A 10,829-nucleotide genomic window follows, 5' to 3' on the forward strand; every position below is an offset into this window, starting at 1 on the left:
CCAACCACACAACCAACCGAGGACCTCACCAGCCAACCAATGACCTCACATCCCAACCAACAACCCAGCCCATGACCTGACCACCTAACCAACCACCCAATCAATCAACTGCTCAATCATCCAACCACTCAACCAATGACCAAGTCAACCAGTGAACCAGCCAATGTCCTGAACACCAAAACAACAAACCAACCATCCAACAACCAACCAACCAACAACCAGCCAATGACCAGAGCACCAAACCAATCACCCAACCAACGACCACCTGCTCAACCAACCACCCAACCAGTGACCCAAGCATCAAACCAACCATCCAAGCACCCAACCACCACTCAACCAACAACCCAAACCAACCAATGCGCCGACTGCTCAACCATATCCAATCACCCAACAACTTTTGGTCGGTTTGGGTGGGAGGACACCTTAAATCCCATCCCATTCCCACCCCTGCCAGGGGCAGGGACACCTTCCACTATCCCAGGTGGATCCAAGCCCCAGTGTCCAACCTGGCCTTGAGCACTGCCAGGGATCCAGGGACAGCCACAGCAAATCTGGGAATTCCATCCCAGCCCCTCCCCACCCTCCCAGCCAGGAATTCCTTCCCAAGATCCCACCTAACCCTTTCCTCAGGCAGTGGGAATTCAGTTGGAGGGAGGAAGGGGATACTCCGGAGATCACAACTCCTTTGAGGGTCACCACCCTTCAGAGTCCCCCCACCTTGTAGGCTGCTTCCCGCATGAACTGCTTGGCCGGCTGCTTCCAGATGGCCGGCACGGTGAGGACCCAGCGGATGGCATCGTTCTCAGGCAGGGATGGGCACTGGTCCTTCAGCTCCTGCCAGGGGACAAGCAGGAGGTGACCCCTGGGGGCTTCCGGTCATGGAATGGTTTGGGTTGGGAGGGACCTTAAATCCCATCCAGTCCCACTCAGGGACGCCTTCCACCATCTCAGGTGACTCCAAGCCCCGATGTTCAACCTGGCCTTGGACACTTCCAGGGATCCAGGGGCAGCCACAGCAAATCTGGGAATTCCAGCCCAGCCCTTCCCCACCCTCACATGGAATGCGTGGAGAGGACACAGAGGATTCCATTTGGGAAGGAGAGGGAGGGATGGAGATGGCCCCACCTGCACCGCGTGCTGCTTGAAGAAGCGCAGCGCGTGGGCGAACACCTCCAGCGCCGGCATCTTCTTCCCATTGACAGCTTCCAGCTCGGTTTTCATGGTCAGATCCTGCAGAGAACAGCAAATGGATCACCCGAGGGGCTGGGGAGCGGCTGGATCCATCACCAAACCTCGGGAATTTGCTCATCCCCCTGAGCCAACCACAACAGCTGGACCTCAGGCACCTGAAGCTTTGTGCAGCCACATCCACCCAGCCTGGAGCATCTCTGATGGCAGAACCTCAAATTTGCGCCCTAAAATTGGCTAAAATGGGTTTTTTTTCCCAAACATTTCAATTCCCAGCCTGGCCAGGATCCCACCGGGAACATCATGATGGGAGCAGGGACTCACGGTGGTGCTGTGGATCTTCATCTTAAACTTCTCGAAGTAGAACCACTCGCGGGCCTCCTCAGGGTCCAGGTCGTGGTAGTAATCGCGGGCGGTGTAGCCGAAGCTGTGGAACGTCCCCTCCGGAGTCAGCAGGAGGCTGGTGGGGGTCTTCTGGTTGGCCACGCCCGGGTCCCCCCCTTCCCATTTCCTGCAAAGAGGAGCCGGAGCCGGTGAACTTCCAGGGAATGGGTCCTGCCAGGTTTAATTTGTTACTATGGGTGTGGTCTGAAGGACCTTAAAAGGGCACAAAGGAGGAGGAGTGATCCCACTCCATCCTCTGAGGGATTTCATGGAATTCCAGAATGGTTTGGGTTGGGAGGGACATTGAAGACCACCCAGTGCCACCCCCTGCAATGGCAGGGATGCCTTCCACCTTCCCAAGTGGATCCAATCCCAATGTCCAGCCTGGCCTTGGGCACTCCCAGGGATCCAGGGGCAGCCGGAGGAAATCTGAGAATTGCAGCCCAGGCAGGAATTCCTTGCCAAGATCCCAGCCCAATCTCCCCTTTCCCAGTGGAAGCCATTCCCTGGCTCCTGTCCCTGCAGCCCTTGGCCCCAGTCCCTCTCCAGCTCTCCTGGAGCCCCTGCAGGGACTCTCAGCATTCCCTGCATTTTGCCCTTCTCCAGGGGAACATTCCCAGCTCTCCCAGCCTGGCTCCAGAGCAGAGGGGCTCCAGCCCTTGGAGTATCCCCATTCCACACCTTCCACCAACCCAACTTCTGACCATTTTGGGGACATAAAAGTCCTTTCCCTGCTGCGAGAGCAGTTCCGGGGCCTCTGGCAGGTGCTCACCTCATCATGTGGATGGCCTCGGGATCGCTGGTGAAGCTGAAGGCGTAACCACTGGAGGTGGTGCCGAAGTCAATGGCCACCACCACGGAGAAGGACGGGGTCTGCTGGGAACGCGCCTCGCTCCGCTGGAAGGCAAGGAATGGGATCAAGCACTCAGCTGGGGCTGGCTGATACCAGGAAAGGAGTAAAAACCCCGGGAAGAGGTTCATTTTCCCAGGATTTTCAGGATTTTTCCCGGATTTTCACCCAGTTTGGTGATTCCCTGATGGGTGATTCTTCTTCTTACACACTGGGAAAAGCTTCTCCCATATTCCACGGGGTGGCTGTGGTCGTTCCCAAAGGCAATTTGGATGGGACACAGGGATTTGGGCAACCCTGGAGAGGGATGGATGCCCATGGGAGCACCCAGGGTGGTTGGGGGGATCCTGTTTTTATTTTGCTGAGCCCCCCTCATTTGGACCCTGAAATCAGAGCCGAGAGCCCAAATTCCTGTGTCCGGTCTCAGTCCGAGGGACATTGCCCCAGGTGTCCCCAAGATCACTCAGTCAAAAACTGTCCCTGTGTCCAATCTCACCTTGTCCCAGGTGTCCCCAAGGGTCCCCCAGCTGAAAATCCCCCTGACCCAGATGTTTTGGGATGTTCCCACCGCTGCTCCCACACTTTTCCTGTCCCCATGCCGTGTCCCTGTCCCTTCCCTCCGGGGCTGTCCCCTTGCCGAAGAAGCCGTGAGGATGTGACAAGGCCTCGTCCCCGTGTCACCACGGGAAGCTGAAAGCCTCGTTAACTTTTAATGTCCCCAGATTTGATAAGTGTGGACACGAGCTGGCCGGGAAAAGCGCCGGGATCAGCAGGGAAGAGGCGGCTGGCACAGGAATGTGCAGTGACAAGGAACTCCAGGGAGGATCCAGCTCTGGAACGCGGCCTCCCACACCCGGCAGCTCCAGGGGAGTGCGGGAGTTTTGTGGGGTTAAACTTTTCCTGGTGGGTCATTCCAGAGCTGGAAAACCCCTCCATCCTGGAAATCCCATGGATAAAGGTTCTAGGGATAGACTGAGCCATCCTGTGGGACTGGGGGTGATGGAGGCTGGACTGGGAGGGGGAGCAGCAACTGGGAAAGGACCAGAGGGGGAAACGACAAAGGGACAAAAGCCAGCTGCCCCTGGGGACCTCACAGTGGCCTTACTGGGACCCCACAACTGCCTTACTGGGACCCCACAGTGGTCTTACTGGGAACCCCATCCAAGCCTTACTGGGATCCCACAACTGTCTTACTGGGAACCCACAATGGCCGTACTGGGAACACCACATTGGCCTTACTGGGATCCCATAATGGCCTTACTGGGACCCCAAAATTGCCTTACTGGGACCTCACAACTGCCTTACCGGGACCCCACAGTGGTCTTACTGGGAACCCCATCCAAGCCTTACTGGGATCCCACAACTGCCTTACTGGGACCCCAAAACTGCCTTACTGGGAACCCCACACTGACCCTACTGGGGCCCCCAAAACAGCCATACTGCGACTTCATAATGACCTTACTGGGAACCCCATAATGGCCTTACTGGGACCCCACACTAGCCTTACTGGGACCCCTAAAGTGCCTTACTGGGAACACCATAATGGCCTTACTGGAACCCCAAAACTGCCTTACTGGGAACCCCATAGTGGCCTTACTGGGACCCCGATGGTCCTACTGGGAACCCCATAAAGGCCTTACTGGGAACCCCATAATGGCCTTACTGGGACCCCGATGGTCCTACTGGTCCCGCACTCACCGGTGACTGGGAAGGCGTCAGTGGGGCGATGCTGCAGCTGTCGTGGGGTGTCCCCGGGGAGCCGGGCGGGGACGGCGTCGGGCACCGCTCGCCGTTGGCACCTGGGGACATGGACAGGTGAGTCTGGGTGACCCCAATGCCCCCAGAGAACCGTCCCCACGGAGAGGCCATGTGGGACATCCTGATGGAGATGGATCTGGGTGGGAAAAGATCCCAGCCCTTCCCAAAGACCTTTCCCCAAGGAGAGACCACGCAGGACATCCCAATGGAGATGGATCCAGATGGGAAGGGATCCCAGCCCTTCCCAAAGACCCTTCCCCAAGGAGAGACCACGCGGGACATCCCGATGGAGACAGATCCGGGTGGGAAGGGATCCCAGCCCTTCCCAAAGACCCTTCCCCAAGGAGAGGCCATGTGGGACATCCCAATGGAGACGGATCCCAGTGGAAAGAGATCCCAGCCCTTCCCAAAGACCTTTCCCCAAGGAGAGACCACGCAGGACATCCCGATGGAGATGGATCCAGGTGAGAAGGGATCCCAGCCCTTCCCAAAGACCCTTCCCCAAGGAGAGACCACGTGGGACATCCCGATGGAGACAGATCCAGGTGGAAAGAGATCCCAGCCCTTCCCAAAGACCTTTCCCCAAGGAGAGACCACACAGGACATCCGGATGGAGATGGATCCAGGTGGGAAGGGATCCCAGCCCTTCCCAAAGATCCTTCCCCAAGGAGAGGCCATGTGGGACATCCCGAAGGAGACGGATCCCAGTGGGAAGGAATCCCAGCCCTTCCCAAAGACCCTTCTCCAAGGAGAGACCACGCGGGACATCCATCACATCCCGATGGAGACGGATCCAGGGTGGATGTGGTGGTGGAAGGGACAGAGTCACTGTGGGGGTTCCAGATGTGGAGTTGATAAAATCATGGAATGGTTGGAGCTGGGAAGGTCCCTAAATCCCATCCAGTGCCACCCCACCCATAGGCAGGGACATCTTCCATTATCCCAGGTGGCTCCAACATGGCCTTGGACACTTCCAGGGATAGGGAAGCTGCTCCGGGCCAGCAGCTGGAATGTTTGGGTTCAGTGGGAATGGGGGAAAACTTGGAAAGAGGGAAGGAAGTGACTGTGGTTCAAATCCATGGAGAACCAGCAAGGGAGGGTGGGTCCAGCTCAGACCCCTGGCCATGCTCCACAACATCCTGGTTTTCTGGAGACCCTGGAATCTCCTGCATGAGCCTGTGGTGATCCCAAAACCTGGGGGTGGGGACCTCAGGGATCCTGGGCACAGAGGATTTTTCCCTCCTCCCGGAGCCACCAGCCGTCCCTGTCCCCTCCAGGAGCAGAATTCCAGCCCCAGGGACATCCAATGTTCCCACAATCGGGATGGGATGAACCCCAGAGTTCCTGCCCCACACCAGGAACACAGGGCTGTCCCTCCCGCACTGTCCCAGGCATCTGGCTCCAATTAGCAGCCAGCATTAATTAATCACCGCCCACGAAAGAGCCGCTGGACCGGCTCCAGCTGGAAGGAGCCAGGGGAGCTGATGGAGCGGCTTTCCCAAGGGAACGGGATGGGGTGGAGTGTTGGGAATGGGGTGCGGGGTCTGGGCGGTGACACCGAGGAGGTGAAGGGACTGTCGGCCCCAAAACCTGGGCTTTGGGATTGCGGATCCTGCTGGGAATCTGCCGGGATCCTGCCGGGAATCTGCCGGGATCCTTCCGGGATCAGGGACGGGAGCAGGGATGAACAGCGCCCACCCCAAGCCGGGCTCCAGAGAGATTTGGGAACGGAGGAGGCTCCATGGTTGGACAGATTTGGGAACGGAGGGGCCCCATGGTTGGAGAAATTTGGGAACAGCGAAGGCTCCTCAGGGAAGAACAAAACTCCATCTCCTCTTTGCCAGAGTCCGGACAAACCCAGCCCGGCTCCCAGCACCACCAGTTTGCACTGGGACATCCACTGGGAAACCCTTGGGAAGCTCAGGAGCCCCAGGGAGCACCCAGGGAATGCTCTGGGATCCCCCAACAGCAGCAGGATTGGGATTGGGATTGGGATCGGGATTGGGACTGGGATTGGGACTGGGACTGGGACTGGGACTGGGGCTGGGATTGGGACTGGGACTGGGACTGGGATTGGGATTGGGATTGGGATTGGGACTGGGACTGGGATTGGGACTGGGACTGGGACTGGGATTGGGATTGGGATTGGGATTGGGACTGGGACTGGGACTGGGACTGGGACTGGGACTGGGACTGGGACTGGGATTGGGATTGGGATTGGTCTGATCCAAATTTTCCGTGTCTGGGAAGAGCCACATGACAGTGATTGTCCTGCCACCCCCGGAGCTGTGCGGGTGACACGTCTGCTGTCCCCTACACCTGCTCCCTAAGTGCCTTTCCCTGTATCCGTGTCTGTCCCATAAATATTTGATCCCGGACAAACGGGAACGGTCTCTCCTCTGCCTCCGCATGCGACAGAGCCGGGGGGAGCGGTGACCCCCCTGGGGAGCTCTGGAGAGTTTTGGACATGAAACCTCATTCCTGTGGAAAAGGATCAGGGTTGGGGGGAGGGAGAGGGGGAGTAATTCCTGGCGCATCCTCCGCACGCCTGGATTTGGGATGGCGGGATGAGGTTTGGGATGGTGGGGTCGGGTTTGGGATGGTGGGATGAGGTTTGGGATGGTGGGATGAGGTTTGGGATGGTGGGATGAGGTTTGGGATGGTGGGATGAGGTTTGGGATGGCGGGATTGGGTTTGGGATGGTGGGATCAGGTTTGGGATGGTGGGATGAGGTTTGGGATGGCAGGATAAGGTTTAGGATGGTAGGATCACATTTGGGATGGCAGGATCACATTTGGGATGACAGAATGAGATTTGGGATGATGGAATGAGGTTTGGGATGATAGAATGAGGTTTGGGATGGTGGCATCAGGTTTGGGATGGTGGGATCAGGTTTGGGATGAGGTTTGTGATGGCGGGATGAGGTTTGGGATGATGGAATGAGGTTTGGGATGGCAGGATCAGATTTGGGATGGCAGGATCAGATTTGGGATGGCAGGATGAGATTTGGGATGATGGAATGAGGTTTGAGATGGCAGGATCAGATTTGGGATGGCGGGATCAGGTTTCCTTCCACAGCTGGTTCCGGTTACCCCAGTGAAGCTGTGGAGGGGACACAGTGGGGACAGCAAGGGACACATAATGATCGTCTGGGGGGAGCCAGGGGACACCTCAGCCAGTGCCACCCCCCTGGGGACATCCTTACCCATCCGCAGGCTCTGCATCCCGGGCTCCAGGAGCATCGCCATGGCCTCGCTTCCCGCCTGGAAAAGGAAGGGACAAAATCCATCCCTGTGTCCCCTCGGCAGCCTGGGGTGGCCACGGTGTCCCCTCAGTGTCACCCCAGCCTTTCCCCCCCAAAAAAACACACCGGGGATGAGGCTGGGATTTGTAGGGTCGGCAGGAGGTGACCCCAAATCCCAGCTCACAACGGGGTGTGGGAGTGGCTGTCCCAGTTTGGGGCACAGGCCAGGATTGTCACCGTCCAGGGTGTCCCCGGCTGTCACAGCCGCTGTGGGGACAGGGACCCGAGTTCCCGTCACCGAGCAGGTCAGACAGATGTGCAGGATACAGATGTGCGGGGCACAGCTGTGTGGAAATCGCTGTTCCTGCACATTTCTCACCAAAACCCGGGGTTTTTTTTGGGGGGGGGGGGGGGGGGGGGGGGGGGGGTGGTCTGGGCTTGTTTAGGAAAAATCCCGATTTATTTTCCTGATGGAAACGCGGTGGCCAAAGGGATCCCGGCTCTTCCCAGGGATTGTGACCCGGCCTGGACCAGCTCCAAATCTTCTTCCCGGGATAACACCTCAGCTCCTGGCTCCCTTCCCGAGGCCACAGCCTCCTGCCACCTCCGAGCCCCCCAGCCCGCCCCGGCCGCTCTCATCCCACAAATCCAGAGGCTCGGGATAGGGCTGAGCTCATCGGGAGAGGCCTCGCCGCGAGCCAAACCCACCCACGAGAGCCGCCGGCCCCCGCAGCCTCCCCTCTTCCCAAAAAACCCCCTCGGGATACCAGCGGCAGGTGGGGAGGCTTTCCCTGGAATTGGGGGGGGTCCAGCTCTGGCCACCCCGGAGCTGAGGGCGGGGAAGGCGGTGCTGGTGGCCCTGGGGTGACACTGAGGGGGGTCCTGGTGGTGGTCCAGGGGCTTTTCCCACCAAAATGGGGCTTTTTCCACCAAAATGGGGCTTCCCAAGAGGTTCTCCCGCTCTGGAAATCAGCCCCCAATCCGGGATTTGTGACTTTTCCCAGCTGCCTGGGGCTCGGGTTGTGGTTTGGGATAGGCAGGGATGTCCCCAATGTCCCCAGCGCCGCCGTCCTGAGCTCCCACATCCCACGGGGGAGCCAGAGGGACACGCCCGCCCTTTTGGTGGCTCAGTGGCTTCATTCCCTGTCCCTCCGTGGCCATGGGGGCTCCAGGGGGTCACTCCGGGCTCTGGGTGGCCAAAATCCTCCTCCTGGCCTGGCAGGGGGTGGCCGACAGCCACATTTGTCCCCAAGGTGCCAGTCACCCCCCTGGCGAGGAGGGTGGGTGGCCTCAAGCCCCCGCGGTGTCCCCCGGCAGCGGGCGGTGACCACGCTGTTGTCACCCGGGGGACACCGGACGGAGCCCCCGACTCCGGGGGTCCCTCCCAGGGCAGGATCCCGGTGGCTCCCGGGTTCCCTCCAGCCGGAGCAGCGATTTTGAGGATTTTCCACCATTTCCTCCTCTGCGGGGGCTCACGGAAACGGGGAAAGGAAACAAAGTTTGGGACGGGATCAGGGCGGAGGAGGCAGGAGCGACACCGGGGCGGTGGCACGGCCAAGAGTGGCACGGGGACACCGGCTTGGCAGGGCATGGTGACCCCACAAACTCGGGGTGATCCCACAAACTCGGGGTGATACCACAAAGCTGGGGTGATTCCAGAACCTGGGGTGTCCCCAGAGCTCGGGGTGTCCCCACAACCTGGGGTGATTTCATAAAACCAGGGTGATTCCACAACTTGGGGTGATCCCACAACTCGGGGTGTCCCCAGAGCTCGGGGTGTCCCCAGAGCTTGGGGTGTCCTCAGAGCTCGGGGTGTCCCCACAACTCGGGGTGTCCCCAGNCCCCAGAGCTCGGGGTGTCCCCAGAGCTTGGGGTGTCCTCAGAGCTCGGGGTGTCCCCACAACTCGGGGTGTCCCCAGAGCTCGGGGTGTCCCCACAACTCGGGATGTTCCCAGAGCTTGGGGTGTCCTCAGAGCTCGGGGTGTCCCCACAACGCGGGGTGTCCCCATAAACCCCGGGTGTCCCCACAACTCGGGATGTCCCCAGAGCTCGGGATGTCCCCAGAGCTTGGGGTGTCCTCAGAGCTCGGGGTGTCCTCACAACGCGGGGTGTCCCCATAAACCCGGGGTGTCCCCACAACTCGGGGTGTCCCCATAAACCCGGGGTGTCCCCAGATCTCGGCACACCTGGGAGGCTCAGGGCTCCCATCCAGATGTGCTGGGACAGAAGGAGCTGTTTGTCCCCACGTCCCTGCTGTGCCAGGGCTGAGCGTGGCTCTGGGGTTGGGGACCCCTCCAAATCCTCCAGAGAAGCTTTTGGGGTTCCCTGGAGCCCTTTCCTGTCCCCTCGGCCGTGGCTGGGACACGGGAGCCACCCAGGGGTGTCCCCGGCGCCCCTGCACGGTGCTGGCACATTGTGGCACTGTCCCTGGGGCGTCCCCCATGACAACAGCGCTGTCCCCAAGGGTCGCAGCGGTGTCCCCCAGCACAGGACACACGGCGACAATGTCCGAGCGTCCATCCCCATTCCCCCCCCGTTCCCACAGCCCCCCCATTCCCACCGGGAAGACCCCGCGGAGTCCTGGCACCCCAAACCGGGCAGAGACCCCAGGGGCGGTGCCACCCTCACCTCGGCCAGGGGACAGGCCCGCTCCGCACGTCCCCAGGCCCTGCTGTCCCCCGGCCCCCGCCACCCCCGCCGGCCACTCACCGCTGTGCGGGGGGACACGGGTTGGGGACCCCTCGGCTTTGTCACTCGGGCTGTGCCCGCCGGGCTGGTGGCTCCGGCCGTCCCCGCCGTGCCCGCGGCTCTGTCCCCGTCGGGGCCCCGCGCAGCCCCCCGCGCTCCGGCTTCCTCCCACTCCCTGTCCCGGCCCAGGCAGCGCCTCAAATTGCAATTCCAGCTGCAGATGTGGGAGCGGGAGCAGCGGGAGGAGGAGGAGGAGGAGGAGGAGGCAGGGCCAGCCCCGGCCCCGCCGCGGCGGAACCTCCGCTCCCCGCCCGGCCACGGCCAGCGAGGGGGGACGAGGGTTCCCAAGGAGCCGGGGTGGGGGACACGCCACCCCCGCACCCCCCAGAGTCCTCCTGAAACTGTCTGAATCCATCGGCCGCGTTTGTCGCTGCGTGTCCCAGGTGGCTTCGGCTCTGTCCCCGCATCCAGCCCCGTCCCAAGTCCAGAGCTCGGGGTTATCCCGGGATTCTCCTCCCCGGGGTCTTTCCCATTCCCAAAGGGGGATCCTGGGTCGGGTTGTGCCGGGAAGCAGAGGAGGGGAGTCCGGGGAATGGGATCCGGTCCGGGATCCCAGATTTTGGATCAGAGTTGGGAGATCCCGAGGGTGGGAGCAGAGCCAGGGGATCCCAGATTTGGGATCAGAGCTGGGAGACCCCAAGAGAAGGAGGCTGACAA

The 10,829-nt window shown here is 60.6% G+C and overlaps 1 protein-coding gene across 1 annotated transcript in view; it reads right to left on the reverse strand.

The window, feature by feature from the left end:
- HSPA12B (heat shock protein family A (Hsp70) member 12B) overlaps nucleotides 1-10,341 on the reverse strand; it is a 17,231-nt gene extending 6,890 nt beyond the window's left edge. The window contains exons 1-7 of the mRNA XM_015625706.1: nucleotides 10,134-10,341; nucleotides 7,386-7,443; nucleotides 4,121-4,221; nucleotides 2,345-2,469; nucleotides 1,513-1,699; nucleotides 1,126-1,230; nucleotides 718-834 (exon numbers count right to left, since the gene is read on the reverse strand). Coding sequence (XP_015481192.1) covers nucleotides 718-834; nucleotides 1,126-1,230; nucleotides 1,513-1,699; nucleotides 2,345-2,469; nucleotides 4,121-4,221; nucleotides 7,386-7,428 — 678 coding nt within the window. The 5' untranslated portion in view covers nucleotides 7,429-7,443; nucleotides 10,134-10,341. The remainder of the gene's footprint in view (nucleotides 1-717; nucleotides 835-1,125; nucleotides 1,231-1,512; nucleotides 1,700-2,344; nucleotides 2,470-4,120; nucleotides 4,222-7,385; nucleotides 7,444-10,133) is intronic.
- Between the last annotated feature and the right edge of the window lie 488 nt (nucleotides 10,342-10,829).

The sequence above is a fragment of the Parus major genome, chromosome 4 (genome assembly GCF_001522545.3).
Source record: "Parus major isolate Abel chromosome 4, Parus_major1.1, whole genome shotgun sequence".
NCBI classification, from domain to species: Eukaryota; Metazoa; Chordata; class Aves; order Passeriformes; family Paridae; genus Parus; species Parus major.